The following is a 17853-nucleotide window of genomic DNA, read 5'->3' as shown; positions in this document are numbered from 1 at the left end:
CAAAGTGAAATAAGTAAAGACGAATGAGGCGAGGGTATGGAAGTGAACTCGTAAAATAATTCAGCAAATTTCTGATGACAAAAGTGTGCTTCAAATTGTAATTGCATGCTCTCTCTTAAAGAGTCTCACGGAAACAGGGGATTCAACATCATATAAACGATCGTGACAACGGGAAACCTCGGTATTCCAAGAGAGAAATGTGAGTAGGTTGCGAGTGATGCCGAAAACTGGGGCACAGCGACTTCACGCACCATCTGGAGCAATTACTGGAGCAAATACAGATACTGAAAGAGACACGCCTGCGCAGTTAGCGTTCACACGTCATTGAGCGACACTCGTAATTCGTCTTCTCCGGATAGGTTGACCCACCGACGCCCTAGGCTAAATAGAGGCCGCTGCTATCAACGCATTCGAGTTTTTAAGCAGGTTCCATGGCTAAGACGATCTACTGTTCTAGCTTTGCTTCGTCGTAAGCGAACTATCCAAGCTGTGTATGGGCGTGTGTTTCTTAAAACGCTTCTCGTAAGAATCAAAGTTTAGACGCACTATAACACTTCTGTCCCTTAATGTGCAATATGTTCAAGCCCGAGAACTAGAAAAAAAAAAGCCAACAACTCACCTTCAAGGCAATAAAAAGTAGGGTAAGTGAATTATTTACAGAATTTTATTATTATGTATTATAAACTATAACTGTTGCATTTTCGTCTGTAAAGAAAATATATAGCCTCGTGAAACCTTTAACTGCAAAGAACGGTACGCTATAGAATAACGAACTGTTGAAAGACTTAACGCCGGTAGTAGTTTACATAATGCAAAATAATAAGTTCATTTTTTTTATTTTATTTTGTGTGTATGAATGCGTCTTTGGCTGAAAACATAACAGGAAAGTTTTGCGGTTAAAAACGTGAAAGTTAAGGCATATAAACTGTTGTAGTGTAGCCTTAGCTACGGTGTGTTGTTATAAGTAAATATATATTTTATTTCCGTTCCGTGACACAACCTGTAAGGGTCCAACAGATGCACGTTTGTTTGTTTTGTCACTTCCGGAATAATTTCTCCGGTGTTGACACTAGAACAAACTTCCTACTATAGATACCGAGTGAATATAACTGAACATTGTATTTCTACACATTCGCACATGTTATGAAAATAATAGAATAAAAACAACCGTACTATTGTATTTTGTGAGGGTGCTTATCCTAATAGCCAATACGGTAGTATCTAAATACAATATGTGTTTAGATACACAAGTTTTACCAACGGTTTGTTAGAAAGTTCGCCAATCTTGGCTGTAATTTATTATCTACATTACTAACACTGTCGTATTCAATTATTTCACATTTCGTAGTATTTTTCAAATTCTCGCGTTTGAAATGTCGCTTGGCAAGACAAGTAAAGTAATAATAAAAAAGTTCTATCTACTTTGTTATTGTTAATTTTTGTGATGTTACTTTGATTGTAATGTTTCAGATAAAATAAAATAAGGCAATATATACTACTCAATACTAATATTACTTATTAAATCATTAATTTTTAGTAAATATATTTTATTAGAAATTCTGTTTGTTTTTGCTATACAAAAAGAATTGTAATGTTTACTGAAAGCTTGCCAAATTTGGTGAAAATAGGTAAATCGTATCATGACTGTACAATACGTATCGCAACAACTTTCGTATTTACAATACATTACAACATCACCTAACTTCGTACTGTGCGTGAACAACTGTTGTGAGGTTGTCGTAAAGTGTGCCAGATTTCCAAAATAAAATTCATTTTTTGTTTTTAAAAGAAAAATATTTAACACACTGAAATTTTAAGAAAGTCATAAAAAAAATCTTAGATTTGGAGAATGAAAATCGACAATAAATTACAAATTATGGCGTAACAAATGTTTTTGTAACACCATGAGATGTTATTAGCATTAATTATACTTGGGTATATATATAATTCTTATTGCCCATCATACGAAACGAAAGGTGAAAAGTATCGTAGCATTTTACGCCCTAGATATTTTTTAACTCTCCGAGCCTGCCTAACCCTTAATTTTTAGGGTGATCTCTCTTCCCCCAACCCCCTTGGGTGGGGTTAGAAACCTCAAAGTTGTTTTTGTTTGTTCAGAAAACTAATTTCTGTTAAATGGATATATATCGGTATCATTAAAACTAGAATAGTAATTATTTAAGTGGAATCGCTTAAAGTCTCAACAACTACTTTTTAGTAGTTGCAAAGAGTGAAAACGTTTGTTCACCGTTTGACTAGTTTACGTGCTGTCACTTCCGCAATTGTCACGTTATCTCACCTTCCTCACTTGCAGAACGAAGTGCAACAGTTACCATTGGTTCTCGCTTGATTTCGGCCTTGATGGAAGGAATTTCTCTAGGCTTAAATATTGAGATAATAAGCTTATGTTTTTTTTTTTTTTCTGTATTTAGGTTAGGTGGTTCATTAGTCTAAAAATTCACTTAGTTTGCATATGTAGCCTGAAAAGAAAAACGAAACATTCAGTTTTATGTACTTAAAGCAGACTAAAACAAAAGAAGGTTGCTCGGAATGGCCAAGCGCGTTAAGGCGTTCGACTCGTAATCCAAGGGTTGCGGGTTCAAATCCCAGTCGCACCAAACATGCTCGCCCTTTCAGTCGTGGGGACGTTATATTGTTACAGTCAATTCCACTATTCGTTAGTAAAAGAGTAGCCCAAGAGTTGGCGGTGGGTGGTGATGACTAGCTGCCTTCCCTTTAGTCTTATACTGCTAAATTAGGGTTATTTTACATGTCAATAACTGCATAAATAAATAACCTAAAAATTCCTTCAAGTTAGGCTTACGAATAACAATCTGTTAGCTTTATTTGTTTTTAAAATGTGGTTTGACTGCCATCTACACACGGATCCCGCATACAGTTTTACTTATTTATTAATACGTCTGTTATCAGTTAACCAAGTGTGTACATTTAAACTATACAGAATGACTATTAGCAAACTGAATAAAATATTACCTACCCCCAGTAACACAGTGGAATACCTGCGGATTTGCAAAATTTAAAAATCAGGATTCGATACTCGTGATGTTTTAGTGCACATGAAGCCCACTGTGTAAGTTTGTGCTTAATTTTAAACAAAGAAAAATAAAACAACGATATCAGTATTTGCTGTTTGTGAACACTTAATATACGACAAAATTTCTTGAAACCACAATGAAAACAAAGTATCCAGTTAACACTTATTACACTGTTTAGTGAGGTACTGCCCATATAACTCGTGTGATACTTAAACCTAAAATTTCTTATGAGATCAGTGTGGGCATACCGGTCTTCTTAAAGACTCTTTTCTATACTATTTGTGCACCAAATTGCTTGTAGGCTTTTTTACAGGTTTACTAACCATATGAATAGTATTAAAATATGGCTTAGGGGGCTAGCGTGCCGTGATGTAAAACTGAGGGTCCATGGTTCCAGTCCCATGATCGAAAAAAAAAAATCGTACTTCTTCATGTGGATCCTTTATAAAATCGACCGTGAAATCTTTACCCGATTACAGCAGTGTAAGAGTTAGCAGTGGGTGTTGTTGACCAGCTGCTTTAAGTCCAGACCATCAGTTCCAAAATAAAGAAATGCTATCACAAGTATCCGCAGCAAACACATATAAAAAAAACAAACAAACAACCCTCAAGTTTCTTGATTGAGTAATAAAGGAAGAAAACCTTGTTTCCTTGAAACGCTGTACAGTTTTGAGTGTTACAGTTGTAATAATGTTTTCATCTTCACCTATTCAAGCCGTCTAAGAAACTTTAATGTTTCATAATTTATTCCTCGTCAGTACTGTAAAACACAAATATGTAAACAAAGTTTTGTCTTGAATTTTGCGTAAAAGCTACTTGTAGGCTATTTGCGCTAACCTTAGCTAGTTATCACCACCCACCGCCAACTCTTGGGCTACTCTTTTACCAACGAATAGTGGGATTGACAGTCACATTATAACGCCCCCACGGCTGAAAGGGCGAGCATGTTGATGTGACGGGGATTCGAACCCGTAACCCACAGATTACGAATCGAGTGCCTTAACCACCTGGCCCTGTCCGGGCCGTAAACAAAGCTGCCACTGATATTCTAATTCATTATTCCTATTGGTTGCTACTGGTATCTGCGGATTTACAACACTAGAAACCGAGTTTCGATACCCGTGGTGATCGGAGCACAGATACCACATTGTGTTTTATGTTCAATTACAAACTAATTTATGCATTTTACATATAAGTAATTACCTTTGTTTTTTCTTTCGACTACGGTTGTAACGTAAAAAATCGCGAAATCAGTTACCAGAATGCAATATGCGGACATGACTTTTCGTAAGTTTTAGATTAAAACTCTATTGAAAAGAGGTTAGGAAGAAATGAACAAAATGAAAATAACTTCTTAAATATGGCTGTTTTTTTTTATCTTATTTTGAGTCGCGTTACTGTTACTAAACCCAAAGAGCAAAATAGCGAGATAATCATTGCTAATGTGTAAAGCAGACAGACTCAGGATAGGACGATACATAAAATATTTTTGGTCGGTATACCTTATCTTGCCCGGTACGACCAGGCGGTTAAGGCACTCGACTGATAATCTGAGGGTCGCGGGTTCGAATCTCCGTCACACCAAACATGCTCGCCATTCCAGCCGTGAGGGGCGTTATAACGTTACGATCAATCCCACTAGTCGTTGGCAAAAGAGTAGCCCAAGAGTTGGCGGTGGGTGGTGATGACTAGCTGCCTTCCCTCTAATCTTACACTGCAAAATTAGGGACCGCTACCGCAGAAAGCGCTCGAGTAGCTTCGCGTGAAATTCAAACCAATCCTTATCTACCTTTTTGCTATACAAGATATGCTGTTGAATCTTCAGAAGTTACTGCAGGGTGTTACAGTGTACTTAAATGTTGAACTCCATGATTTTAATGGTAAATAAGTAGTTCTTGGAATTACAAAATAAATTCTATGATATAGATCCCAGGGTTTTCGTAAACCGATAAACTAATGTACCATATTTGCTTGCGGTACAACCACTATAATGACGTCATTTATATTTGTTTTCCCGTAAAATAAAGACTAAAGTACTTTACTCTAGTACATAAGGACTGAATCGAGCAGCCAATCACAAAACTGATACACTAGGATTGTTTCACTTCCCACGGCAAGATGTCGGTAATTTTCCGTTTCACTTTTATTTCGGAAAACCACAAGTTGTATTGGTAAGCCAAAACAGTTCTGGTGTTTGTTGTTAAACACAAAGCTACACAACGAACGGGCTGTGCTCACCGAAGGTATCGAAATCAGAATTTTAATGTCTTAAATCCAGAAACTTGCCGCTGAGCCACTGAGAGGCATAAATATAACCGAAAAGAATTTGGGATAGACAACTTGGAAGTCCTAAAGTTGCCTTTAAAAAACCTAAGATATTTATATTCTTTCTGTAAGACAATATTTTCCATGTCTTGTACAGCTTTTAATATATTGTTTACCGATATGTTTATCATTACTTCGAAATAGGGAACTGTATATTCTTTCCAGACGTTTTTTTTAAAACGTATTGTTTACAAGCAAGTCATCTGGTGGAATGGATAAATTACCTTTCATAACTAAACAGAGCAGCAAAATGATAATTAGTCTACTAGACCGCGCATAATAAATTCGTAGATTTTACTTTCATTGAAAAGACATTTCAGGTCATCAAATCAAAACTGAGTGAGCCTCTTGAAGCTTTGTTGACGTCTAACCATTAAGCTTTGAAACAAAGCCTGGATTCCCATGATTCCAAAAAAAAATAAAAAAAATAATAATATGGCAGGTTTGCCAAGTCTTGTTTAGTATTACCAATTATATACCAGGTTGCCATTCCAGCCTTAACGTCCCGGTTTCAATAAAAGCGTCATACATAAATCATTACAATACACCCGTTTCGTCACACTTTGTTAAATTATGCCATACTAAATCTTTTTTTTTTTCCCTCTAAGCACTGACAATTAGGCTTAACTCTCCAAGGAACAAACAATGTTCTGATTTTGTTTAAAAATGGATTTATCGCACTCCCTCACACTTAGTTTTGAGATATTTTTTTCTTTCATTAATATTCCTACTTTACTAATATTCTTAAAGTCTGCTTTTCAACACTCAACCAGAGAGACCTTTTCATTTTTGAGAGTTCATTCCCAAACAACGTCTTCTTAATAAAGATTCGAATTCCTTGTGATACGTGAAATATTAATTGCCCAACAGCGTGACCGAATACGCAATAGTTCCTAAACTATGAGGTATTAAAAGTCGTACCTCCTCCATTCACATTTCTATACAAAACATAGTAGTGGCTACACATGTTGCGCAATACAATATCTGGTTTCTCAGACCTATAAAAACGTTTTCTACGCATGTTCACGAGTTCTATCATCGACAGAGAAAAGTTAATTTAAGCCTACTTACTACAGTAAGGAAGCAAGTTATGGTATCTGTCTGAAAATGAACAATAAACTATCTTGTGCAAGAGGGACAATATATTTCCTCCACCTCACTTATTAACACCCCATGTAGCTCATAATATTTTTTTTTTTCAAATACCAACAGCGTCGCATTAGTTTATCTATACCTAATCCACAGAAGCAACTAACAATGATTATTTATTGAAACCAAACAACCCTCAACACCAAATGATCTCTTGAATATTATCCATTATTTGTTATTTAATGCGTTTGTTTGCTAAGAGTTCGCATGCACATTAGTTTTCTGACCACTGAAGTTTCTTATCAAATAAATTACAGGTGGTTTGATGTGAGTAAATAAATATTTTAGCGCGCGCACACAAACAACACAATTTTTTTTCCATGTAGAAAAAGAATAAAGTTGTTATACCATGTGTTTGGAACAGAAAAGAACAAAAAAAACACGTAACAATCAGGTAAATTCTGTTAGTGTATGGAGTTCTTTGATTTCTTCGATGCACTAGAACAACAATCACCTAGAAAAGGATCCGAGGGAAGTTGAACGTCTTTAAGTAAATAAAATCAACTAGTTATTTCAAAATTGTCCCCCGCTGGTACAGCGGTAAGTCTTCGGATTTACAAAGCTAAAATCAGGGGTTCGATTCCCCTCGGTGGGCTCAGCAGATAGCCCAATGTGGCTTTGCTATAAGAAAAACACACACAAAACGCACATTTCCAAATCCTCTTGTTTGTGAAGAAATATCAAAATTCCTCTAAGGCAAGTTTACAAAAACACTTTAACCCAACTGTCAACGCCACGGAACGCTGAATGCTTTTAAATCTACGTTCTGAAAGTCGTGCAATAGAAAACTAATTCTTCCTTGAGTAGGTTTGCAACACTGTCAGAGACGCAATGTTCCTTAATTATACCGTACAATCCACGCTTTTTTCATGGTCTTTGTGACAAGTTGGTCATCAGTATTTATAGCATTCAATAAAGGTTTCTAGAAAAAGCTCTCTACATTGTTAAGCCTAATGCATGGTTCACTATACATTGTTAAAACGATGAATGTTTACGTAGAATAGGTATCGCAATTCTCATGAAAACGACAGTGCAAACTTCCTGGAATAAAAGTATCTCTTCTGACGTCATAGCACTACGTGTCAGACGTCTTCGTCTCAGACGAAGACGAATGAGAACCTACACGAGGTGTAAAAATACGAGCTGTTTAAATATCCGCTTTTAGGCATTGTATACCGAAATAAACATGTTTTTTTTTTATTGTTATTATTACACATCAGTATTAAATTGAAAAAGTAACCAAAAAATATCGAGAGACTTGACTAGGACACGTATGAAAACGTAAGGAACCTATTTTATGCCCCGCACCCCTAAAAATGTTTAATATGTTCTCGCACCCCTCACAGTAATTATTTATAATAATTTTTGAATATACAGGGCAGTACCCTTAATATAAACAAAAACAAACTGAAATGTTATCTTGCACCCCTGGTTGGGAACCACTGCACTGGTGCATAGAGTATGTGCAGTCTCGAGATCTCTCTGTACACGCACGCACACAGTTATGATAAAGACGTCCAAGTCGGCTATATGTGACCTTTGACTACAAAGTTTTTACAAAGCGAGAAGCAATAGATAAATCGCAAACAAAGTAAAATATTTTGTTTTGTTTTTTTAACAAAACTTGTATAAATGTGTTTAACTTGTATAACATTTGAAAAATTGTACTTTGTTAAAAATAAAATATGCGTGCAAGAGGTCGAATCTGGCTCGCTATTATGGTAACCTCCAATAAATCAATCAGGCTAATAATTATGTATTCGTTCTAACCATGTTCGTCGTGACTTCTAGTAAGAAAACTGCTGTTTAAAACACACGTGTGTATATTAGTTATGTAACTCTTAAGAATAACTGATTCACTGGCTTCCCCCCCCCATTTTTCCCCTTTTACGCTGCCAGTCCAATGAAATTCGTTTGGTGTTGTATATTTATTTCAAAATATTATACGATAGTGTGGAAATCAACCTCGTTTTTGTCACATAAATGAAATAATTACGTCCTTTCAACCTAGTTACCTCGAGCTGGACATCTGCTGTAATATTACGTGTGCTAAACGCAGATAGATAACTATCTCCGTAGAAAGGTGTATCGTTCCAGTTCATGTAATAATACTCCAGTGAGCAGGCGGCACGCCTTTATTAATGTAACGGCGCATGTCGCAGAGTGACACAAAGCCATTAAAGGTATCACAGCCTCCTTAAAACAAGAACCTGTCTTATATCACGGCTTTGTTTTTTAGAATATATCTATTTAAGCAAGTTATCCCTGAGAATTCAAACATTGAGCACGTGTAAAAGTTATTTAAAATAATCTAAACAGAACTGGTGTCAGAAGTTACGTATATAACTTAACAAGGAGGTTTGATTTGTAGCGTAAACGGGGAATTTGTGTTCGAGTTAAGTATGTAACTTAAATGAGATGATGTGCGAGTTTTATATGGGACACGCACGCAGGAATCTGCGTGTGAGAGAACCATGAACAGCACCTGATGAACGAATTCTGTAGGGAACGAGCCCGGCACGGCCAGGTGGTTAAGGCACTCGACTCGTAATCTGAGGATCGCGGGTTCGAATCCCCGTCGCACCAAACATGCTCGATGTTTCAGCCGTAGGGGCGTTATAATGTGACGGTCAATCCCACTATTCGTTGGTAAAAGAGTAGCCCAAGAGTTGGCGGTGGGTGGTGATGACTAGTTGCTTTCCATCTAGTCTTACACCCCTAAATTATGGACGGCTAGCGCAGATATCCATCGTGTAGCTTTGTACGAAATTCAAGCCAAACCTAACAAACCTGTATGAAACGGAGGGAGCTCATACGTAGAGAACATTCGTGTCAACTGATGTGTATAAAGATATTTTAGAAACTGATGATTATATGGGGGTTTCACACCATCGTTTCAAGTAGTTCAACTGAAACGTTATCATAATATACATAATTAATTATTAACAACCTACTAATTATTCTGTGAAGCATTTGTTAATCGGCTCGCGCCAAGAAAGACGATCAAAGCCTTTGATGGCATAATTAATCAAATAAATTTCATTTCGAAACGTTTGCAAATGCAATTCGTTATTCATTTAAAAAGATTCTGGGCGGTTTTAAGCTCAATACATTAATGTCCCAAGTGGTACATATGTACGACTTTAGGCTTATAACGCTTCTAAAAAAAAAACTTGCTTTCGATACCCACAGAGGGCACACCATAGACAGTCCATTTTGAAGCATTCTGCTTGACAAAAACAAAATATGGTAAAGAAAACCATTGTGTATGTTTATAATATACAGCTATAAGTATTTATAGGATATCATACTGTAAGAACAAGTTGGATAAATAACCTGATGTGTAATCAAATACCTTCTTGTATTCCAGGAAAAAAAAAAACATCTTATGGTAATCGATCTCCAGCCAGTGTCTTCTTTTGCTTCCTTTTACCATGGTTACGGACCCACCTCCTCGTTCAGTGACTGTTACCAGAATCCTCTGAAAATGTACAACCGTCATCACTTAGGGTCTCCAAAGCAGGCTACAGTGTATCCTGATCCGTTATCCGTCCTTTCTCTACCACGTTCCGTCCATTCCATTGCAATGAACCTGTCTCCCGTATTCGACCTGGGTATGCCATTTGACCTCTCCTTGCATAAGAACAAAGTTCCCATTGACGACCGATCGCAGTTTCAGTCTATTGTTCAGGAAGATAACCAAGATGAGGAACCATTAGACCTTCGAGTATCGAACAAAAAGCGGTCTTTCGTGGCACACCATGCTCCACATAAGTCGCACGTTCATGATCTCAAAAGTACGGCCTTTCTTTCTGAAACCAGAATTAGTAACTTCGGAGATGAAGCCTCGTCCTCAGGGTTACAGATGATGTATCCTCGTCCTCTCCACCCACTATTTCTAGAATCAATGTACAAAATCGAACACGACAAACCAGCTTTCCCGGTTTTCGGCCAACCCGAATATGGCTCAACGACCCTTCCCTCTCGATACCCTTTATATGACGCTCTTCTCAATAACCGAGCTTCATCTTTCGACTTCGTACGAGCACAAATCGAAAAACTCGGCAAGCCTATGCACGACGTACTGTATCCACACTCAAATAAATCAAAAGAACGTTATTCGTGCAATTTCTGTGGTAAAGTGTTCCCTCGCTCGGCCAATCTCACTCGCCATCTTCGGACCCACACGGGGGAGCAGCCGTACAAATGTAAATACTGTGAAAGATCGTTCAGTATTTCTTCGAACCTTCAACGTCACGTGCGTAACATCCACAACAAGGAAAAGCCCTTTAAGTGTTCGCTGTGCGATCGAAGTTTTGGACAGCAGACGAACCTGGATCGACACTTGAAGAAACACGAATCGGATGGACCAACTATTCTGGACGATTCTCCGAAGCAAGTCAAAATTATAGATAGAACAGACACGTATTTTGATGAAATTCGGAAATTTATCGGCAAGGTTACTGATTCTCTGCCCACCGATGTCCATAAAGCTCTGAACTCTGCCCTGGACTCCAATTTTTCTATCACTGACCAACTGGAGAGAAAACAATTCCTACTGTTGAAAAAGAAAAATGCATTGATCATTCCAAGCCCAGTTGAGGATCATGATGATGATGACAAAGTTAGCTTAGAGCACGAGGTTCCCGCCAAGATACAGAGGAAAGAAAATGATTGCGTGGAAGAGTATAACTTCACCTCTGACAGGAACAGTGACATGTCCCCAAGAGACGCAACGAACTCCGAAGGGGAAAGTCAATCCACTGATGAACAAGAATTGCCCATTTCTTATGATACTAAAACTAACGACTCTCGGAGTTCCGACGAAACTGAGGAGGAAGTAACCACTGAACACATGAATGATAATAATAAAGGTTGACAGTGCTCAACGCTTAGGACCTTCCCTGCTCACGTGTCTGGCAGCCATAGAGACTAGTCAGAATCAATTTAAACGAGAAGAGGGAAATATCTCAGTCACCGTTTTCTGTTCAAATGTGACTTTTTGTCAAGTTTCTCCGTTAGTAAATATATCTTAGAGTTCTAGTCATAGATCATTCATATCTTTATTGAAAAGCTTCAGTGTAATATTTTATAACTAATATGACACAATATAATATTTTTATCTTGTTCAAATAACTGTATATATATATATATATATATATATAGACGAAATAGAACAGGAAACTAGTATATTCTTGTTTTTAATGGTTCTACCCTATTATATAAACACCAGATTCAATTCGATGATTGTGAACCTTACATTTTTAAGTTTAATAATTTAAATTTTCCTTTCTAAAATGGCTCTAGCGTTCGATCATCGAAAAGAAACTCGTTAAATTTGTTATCTATGTTTAACTTGTGTGAGCCATACACATACAAGCAGACAAACGCAGCTAACTGCCCTGTGCGGAGAGAAACTACTGGAAGACCAAACACTCTCACCTCTATCCTTTTAAAAGTTTTTATATTTTTGAACGAACAGAAAATGGTTGTTATAAATATTTTCTTACCTCGGATCTCCAGACAGTAGTTTTAAGATGCTACCAGCCACGTAGTTCCATTCGTCAAGGAAATCAATGTTCACAAACCTTGATCAATATTTATTGTCCATATTTTGAGAGCAGGCCATGACCTAACTTTGACATTATTACCAATGTCTATGTTTTCCTGTACAGTTACCAGAAGGTGTCTTTTGAGTGGTCATTTATCTGGTTGAGGTTTACAGCTGTAACGACGTTTATGCAATGATAATCCTAAAGTGAAACTGTGTCTTCAGACTAGGATTACAAGAAGTTCTCTTTATGTATGCTTTTGTATGAAAAGGCATATGCTTAAACCATAAGACTCTGAAACAACGATTATCGTAATCGAAGTGAATCAAAAACATAAAACGACTAAAATTTCAACAATTTCATAATTGATCTGAAGAGGATAATTAAATCGCAAGGATCTTTTATAAAATATATATAAACCTAAGAAAAAATGATTTAAGTGTTTTATTCTTAAGAAAAGGAAAACCGGCAACAGTAAAAGTAAGTTTTCTTGGCCATCCTAACTTCTCCCATGAGTCTTAACAAAAACAAAACTTTACCAACAATTTGACGTCATCAAAAGCACTTCAATCATCTGCTTTACCGGCTGCTTTAATATCCCATAGAGAGAAAAAAAAACACCAAAAAACTTCAACTTTTACGTTTTCCATAGCAATTTGATCTAATATAAACTTTCCAAAATAGGGTCATTCCGCCAAGAAATAGCTTGAAACGCAAAAACATCTTCCAGTCAATAGAGACTCGTTTGTAATTGCAACGTGAGCAAAATTTGAAATTACTTCCATCCACGCCTGCGAGACCTCTTTTAGATACGTCATTTAAGTGAGAATACTTGTATCATTTATCAAATGGCTAAACTGTTATGCCGAGTGTCTTCTATACAAAGCGTTATAATAATTTTGTTATCTCTGACTGTATTAAGTTAATTATTAGGAAATGCGGAAAACTAAATCCGTCCAAGTACGAAATATATATTTTAAACAACATTTAAAGCAAGCTATTATTGATATATACTGTTCTATAAGAGTCGGTCTCCTGTACACTTGTATTGATGTATAATTGTAGATGTTTTCATAATCGGATATTTCTAGATTTTTTTTCTCTTTTTTTTTCTGCGATTATTTAGATTTAAACTTTATGGCAAGTGTGATTAAATGTCGATTGTCAGAAAAGTGTAAACATTCCACTGATCAAAAGCACACCATACTATATACAGGGGCGTAGATCCTGGGGGGGGGGATCGGTGGGATACATTCACCTTCATTTTAGGTGGGGGGTATGGTGCATACAATCATCCCCCCCTACAGTTTGGTCTGTTGAATTGTTTTATTGCATCACAGGCCTACAAATTGTGTGTTTGTTCTTGTGATTCTCGTGTTCTTACCAATCGAATTACATAATTAGGCCTAGATGTAGGCTTTTTCAGTAGCCGAAATGTACATCTTTAATATAGGCGTACTTCTAAGCTCTTCAATCTAAGCGATAGTTCGTAATTATCAGTCAGTAGGCCTAAGTATTCATGCATGTATCGTGGCAACAAGATTACTCTGTGACTGCATGTTTACAGCTTTCAGGTTCACGTAATCAGAGATTACCAATTTGTAAATTGAACAGTCCACATAAGTGGTTGCAAAAATCATCCCCACCATCGGGTGTAAAAAATCCACGCCTCTGACTATATAGGTGGGTGATTTCCCCCCTTCCCCGTTAAAGGGGTCACTACTGTTTAGTCCCACGCAGAACATGTATAGTTGAAATATTTATTTATAAATGAAACCAGAAAATTATTTATTTTCGTAAGCGGAAAACTTAGAGAATTTATGATAAACATAGAGCTAGGAAAGTGCTCAGTTCTTTATCAGTAAAATCCAAATGTTGCAAGAACACGTTGATATGCAGGGTGTCCAAAGAGTCTGTAACCATAAATATTTCAATGAACGTTAAAGAACGTGTTCCATGTAGTGTCCAACACTCGCCACTAATTCGTTGTTTCAGATGTTCGGTGCCTTGACCAGCAACCAGAAAAAGAAATTCGTAGAAGTCTCGGAGATCCATTCCTAGCAGACCACTGGTCTGTCAATCCAATGTCCTGAGAAGATGACACTGAGGTATTTGAAATTTAAGGAAAGCTATACATCACCTATGGTTCCAGACTTTTCTGACACCCTGTATTATTATTAAGCAGCGTTCGCGTGAAGTTTTATATTTTGTCATAAACGTGAATAGCATTCCTTGTTACTTTGTTTCTATAAACGTTTTGTTTTTTTTACGTGGATACTTATTCTAACCACAGAATGTTAAATATACATTTCTAAGTTCAGACACGTCTATTTTCTCGTCGAAAATTGTTTACAGCAAACGTAAAAAAAGGAAGGAAAAATGTGCTGGTTTACTACAAAATGTAGGTAATTTATTTAAACATTTCAAATATTTTTGTTTAAACAAAAATATCCTGTGGAAACTATTTTTATAAAATTAAATTATATAAAAGATTATACGAATATTATTGAATTAAATAAATATGTAACTTGTTGATAAATGCACCGCGTTACGACGGAAATTGTTATTAATTCTACAGTTTGTATTGTACAGAGAAATACTTTCAATCCATACTTTGTAAATTACAAATATGATGCAACGATGATTATCTGTAATTACAAGATAAATTTGTGATGACTATCTGTAATTCTGCAGAATATACTGTGACGAGAATTATCCATAATTTCTTAAAATACACGTGATTTGGAATAATTATTCTACAAAATATATGTAATGGCAATTATCTATAATTATGTAGAATTAGGGTTACTGACTATTAATGTGATTAGGCTTACTTAACATTCCACAGAATATGTGATGACCATCCAAATTCTTCAGAATATAGGCAATGATAATTGTCTGTAATTCTGTAGAATATAAGTGATTAGGACTATAACATTATGCAGAATGTTAAGAGAATGATTTAATTTTACAGTATATGTAATTAGGGTTTTACTTGTGCACCAACTGCTCGCACTCGGAAATTGTAAACATTATTTTTGTTATTGTTGAAAAACCCGTCAATTGTGTGTGTGTATATAAAACGTAAAGGCGATCCAGAGATAACAATAAACAATGAGTAGGACCACTGATTTTGTTTCACGTTTCTTTACGGATGAAGATTTGAGGAAAAATTTTCATCTTAATTTACAACTTGTCATCACGTGTGGCGTTCTAACGTCGTTAGCATAAATTGGGTAAAAGACATCCTGTATCAAAAATTATCTTAGAATTAGCAAGAACCTGTAACTTGGTCAAGTTGTTGATGAATAACATTTAAGTTTATTCGGGTGTAAGGAGTTAGTAACTAATTAAAGGGATAAAACATTGTTTTCATCTGTTATTGTTACTGTAGTTCATCTGGCTTGGTGAAAAACATTTTCTAATGTGAAAGAATAAAAATAATTAATGTTAACCATTCATTCCCTCATAATTATAGATTTTGACACAATTTAAAAGCAAAACAATCTGGTATTCAAGCGTCATACGTGTTGGAAGACTAACAGAAAATATAATAAAAAGTAATTAAAGGGTTTCGAACACGTTAACTACCCCTCACCCCACCTAGTGACACAGTGGTGTGGTATGGTTGCGGATCGAACGTCCATTGTATTGCTTTGTGCTTAACTTCAAACAAGCCAGATCATCTTAACCATAGAAGTTGATGTAATCTAAAAGCCAGACAATCTGGTATTCAGGCCCCAGCAAGACGAACAGAATATTTTATGTTCCTGTTAGAATTTCAATAATTAACTATTCATACTCGACTAGTTCATTAACTTAATAAATAATAAAAATTAAATAATAGTCCAATCGTTCAAAATCTCAGAGCGGTTATCTAAGAAACACTTCCATGAAACTTTCTGACAGTTAATGTATTTTATTCAGAGTAATGTTAAACATTCGATATTTGATTTTACGAAAGTCATAATATAAAATCACAACAGCATAGTGATCACTACAGTTCCCTAAAACTACTGGTGAAACAGTTTCTACAACAGAAATAACTTCCTTGAGAATTTTCAATATGGAAATCAACTGGTGGTTAAGACCTTCGACTCGCAATTTGAGGGTCGCGAGTTCGAATCCCATTCACAAACACCTCTTTTCTGTCTCGGGAGAGTTACGGTCCATCCTACTATTCGTTGGTTAAGAATGAGCCAAGAGTTGGCGATAGGTGTTGTTGGCTGGCTGTCTCTTCCTTCTAGTTTATAACCTCAGAATTATGGACGATTAGTGCAGACAACCATCAAGATGCTTTGTATAAAATTCCAAAAACATTTCTCTGATGTACACCTATACCCACTCTTTGTTAAAAAATACGAAACGAGTTACAACTAAGATCAAAGGGAGTTAGTTAACTTGGCTAGTTGAGATCAAAACTTTGTTTGTGCTTGAAGTTTCCACTAAACTACACGCTGACTATCTGCGTTAGCCGTCCCTAATTTAGCAGCGAAAGCCTAGAGAGAAAACAGATAGTCATCACCGCCAACTTTTGGGTTACTCTTTTACTAACGAATAGCGGGACTGACCGTCACATTCTAACTCCCCCACGGAAGAAAAGGTGAGCATGATTGGTGTGACAGGGATTCGATCGCACCACCCTCAGACTGCGAGTCGAGTGCCCGAGCCATGCCGGGCCGACTTTGTTAGGCAAAGTACTGGCTCACTTTGAGACAACGAATAGAGTCGGATCCTTTGCAAGCCTAACTTAGTACTCAAATATTTTAATTTTTGGAAAACCACGCACATAGGTAAATGATAAAACACTAACACAATGATAAAGCTTCTAAAAAGGCTGGATAATAAAAACATAACTGTTCGTTAAATTTGTAATAGAGCTGGGGTTGCTACGAATTTCCAGGTAACACGTCACTGAGACTCCATTGTCAACAAGACATATAAACTGTATCCTTGCACGATATAGAGCAGAAACAATTCGTGATAAAACAATTCCTGCAATACTGCAAAGGATAAGTGACAAGGTTGGTCACGAGAAGGAAAACCTTTTATTTTATGGTAACCCACTAGTACCGTGACTCGCCCCAAAACAAACAACGATAGTGAGGGATTTCGAGCCCTGCATTCATCTCCCAACGTTTTCACGAACAGGAGCAAAACAGTTTTAAAACCTATTTTTGCACACACATACGAAGGATAGGCAAATCGCGTATTTCGAGTTGCATGCAAATAAATAAAGTGTATGTGTGTTTTCTTATAGCTAAGCCACATTGGGCTATCTGCTGAGTTCACCGACGGGAATCGAGCCCCTGATTTTAGCGTTGTAAATCCGTTACCTTATCGCTGTACCAGAGGGGGACATAAATAAAGCAATAACAGTACCTAATAACTGTGTTGTATTCTAAAGATGGTTGGTGTGGGTATAAAAGCTTAATTGAAATAAAGTACAGAACGTTTTGACCTTCTCAGGTCATCTTAAGGTTAGCCAAGAGAGATTGCAACTGACCGTTGCTGGGTACGTGTCTTAGGAATAAGAGTGTAAACAGGTGCGAGATTGTAGGGGACATTATAGGCAGGTGTTAGATCATTAATTAATATAGGTATAAAGTTGTTCCTTTACATTGGCGAAACTTTGATTTCAGTTCTTATATAAGAAGAGCGTTTGTGATTAGATTTGTTTTCCTACTTAATATGTTGGTGTTTTCTATGGTTATATTGTGCTTATTTGATTTACAGTGTTCAAATAACTGGACTGTATATGCAAGATATAC

At 36.5% G+C, this 17853-nt stretch overlaps 1 protein-coding gene across 6 annotated transcripts in view; it reads left to right on the top strand.

The window, feature by feature from the left end:
• Nucleotides 1-311: 311 nt before the first annotated feature.
• The window catches only part of LOC143254330 (histone-lysine N-methyltransferase MECOM-like), a 207551-nt gene continuing 190009 nt past the window's right edge, over nucleotides 312-17853 (top strand). The window contains exons 1-2 of one of the 6 annotated variants that reach the window (XM_076509323.1): nucleotides 397-636; nucleotides 9901-16800. In XM_076509323.1, the coding sequence (XP_076365438.1) occupies nucleotides 9919-11409 (1491 nt within the window). In that variant the 5' untranslated portion in view covers nucleotides 397-636; nucleotides 9901-9918 and the 3' untranslated portion in view covers nucleotides 11410-16800. Of the gene's footprint in view, nucleotides 642-9900; nucleotides 16801-17853 lie in introns of those variants that run through there. The other 5 variants (XM_076509322.1, XR_013030142.1, XR_013030140.1 and 2 more) reach the window with 5 other exon arrangements.

Source organism: Tachypleus tridentatus, chromosome 6 (genome assembly GCF_004210375.1).
Source record: "Tachypleus tridentatus isolate NWPU-2018 chromosome 6, ASM421037v1, whole genome shotgun sequence".
NCBI classification, from domain to species: domain Eukaryota; kingdom Metazoa; phylum Arthropoda; class Merostomata; order Xiphosura; family Limulidae; genus Tachypleus; species Tachypleus tridentatus.
Note: the sequence above shows the minus strand (reverse complement) of the source record. Positions and strands in the feature narration are given on the sequence as shown.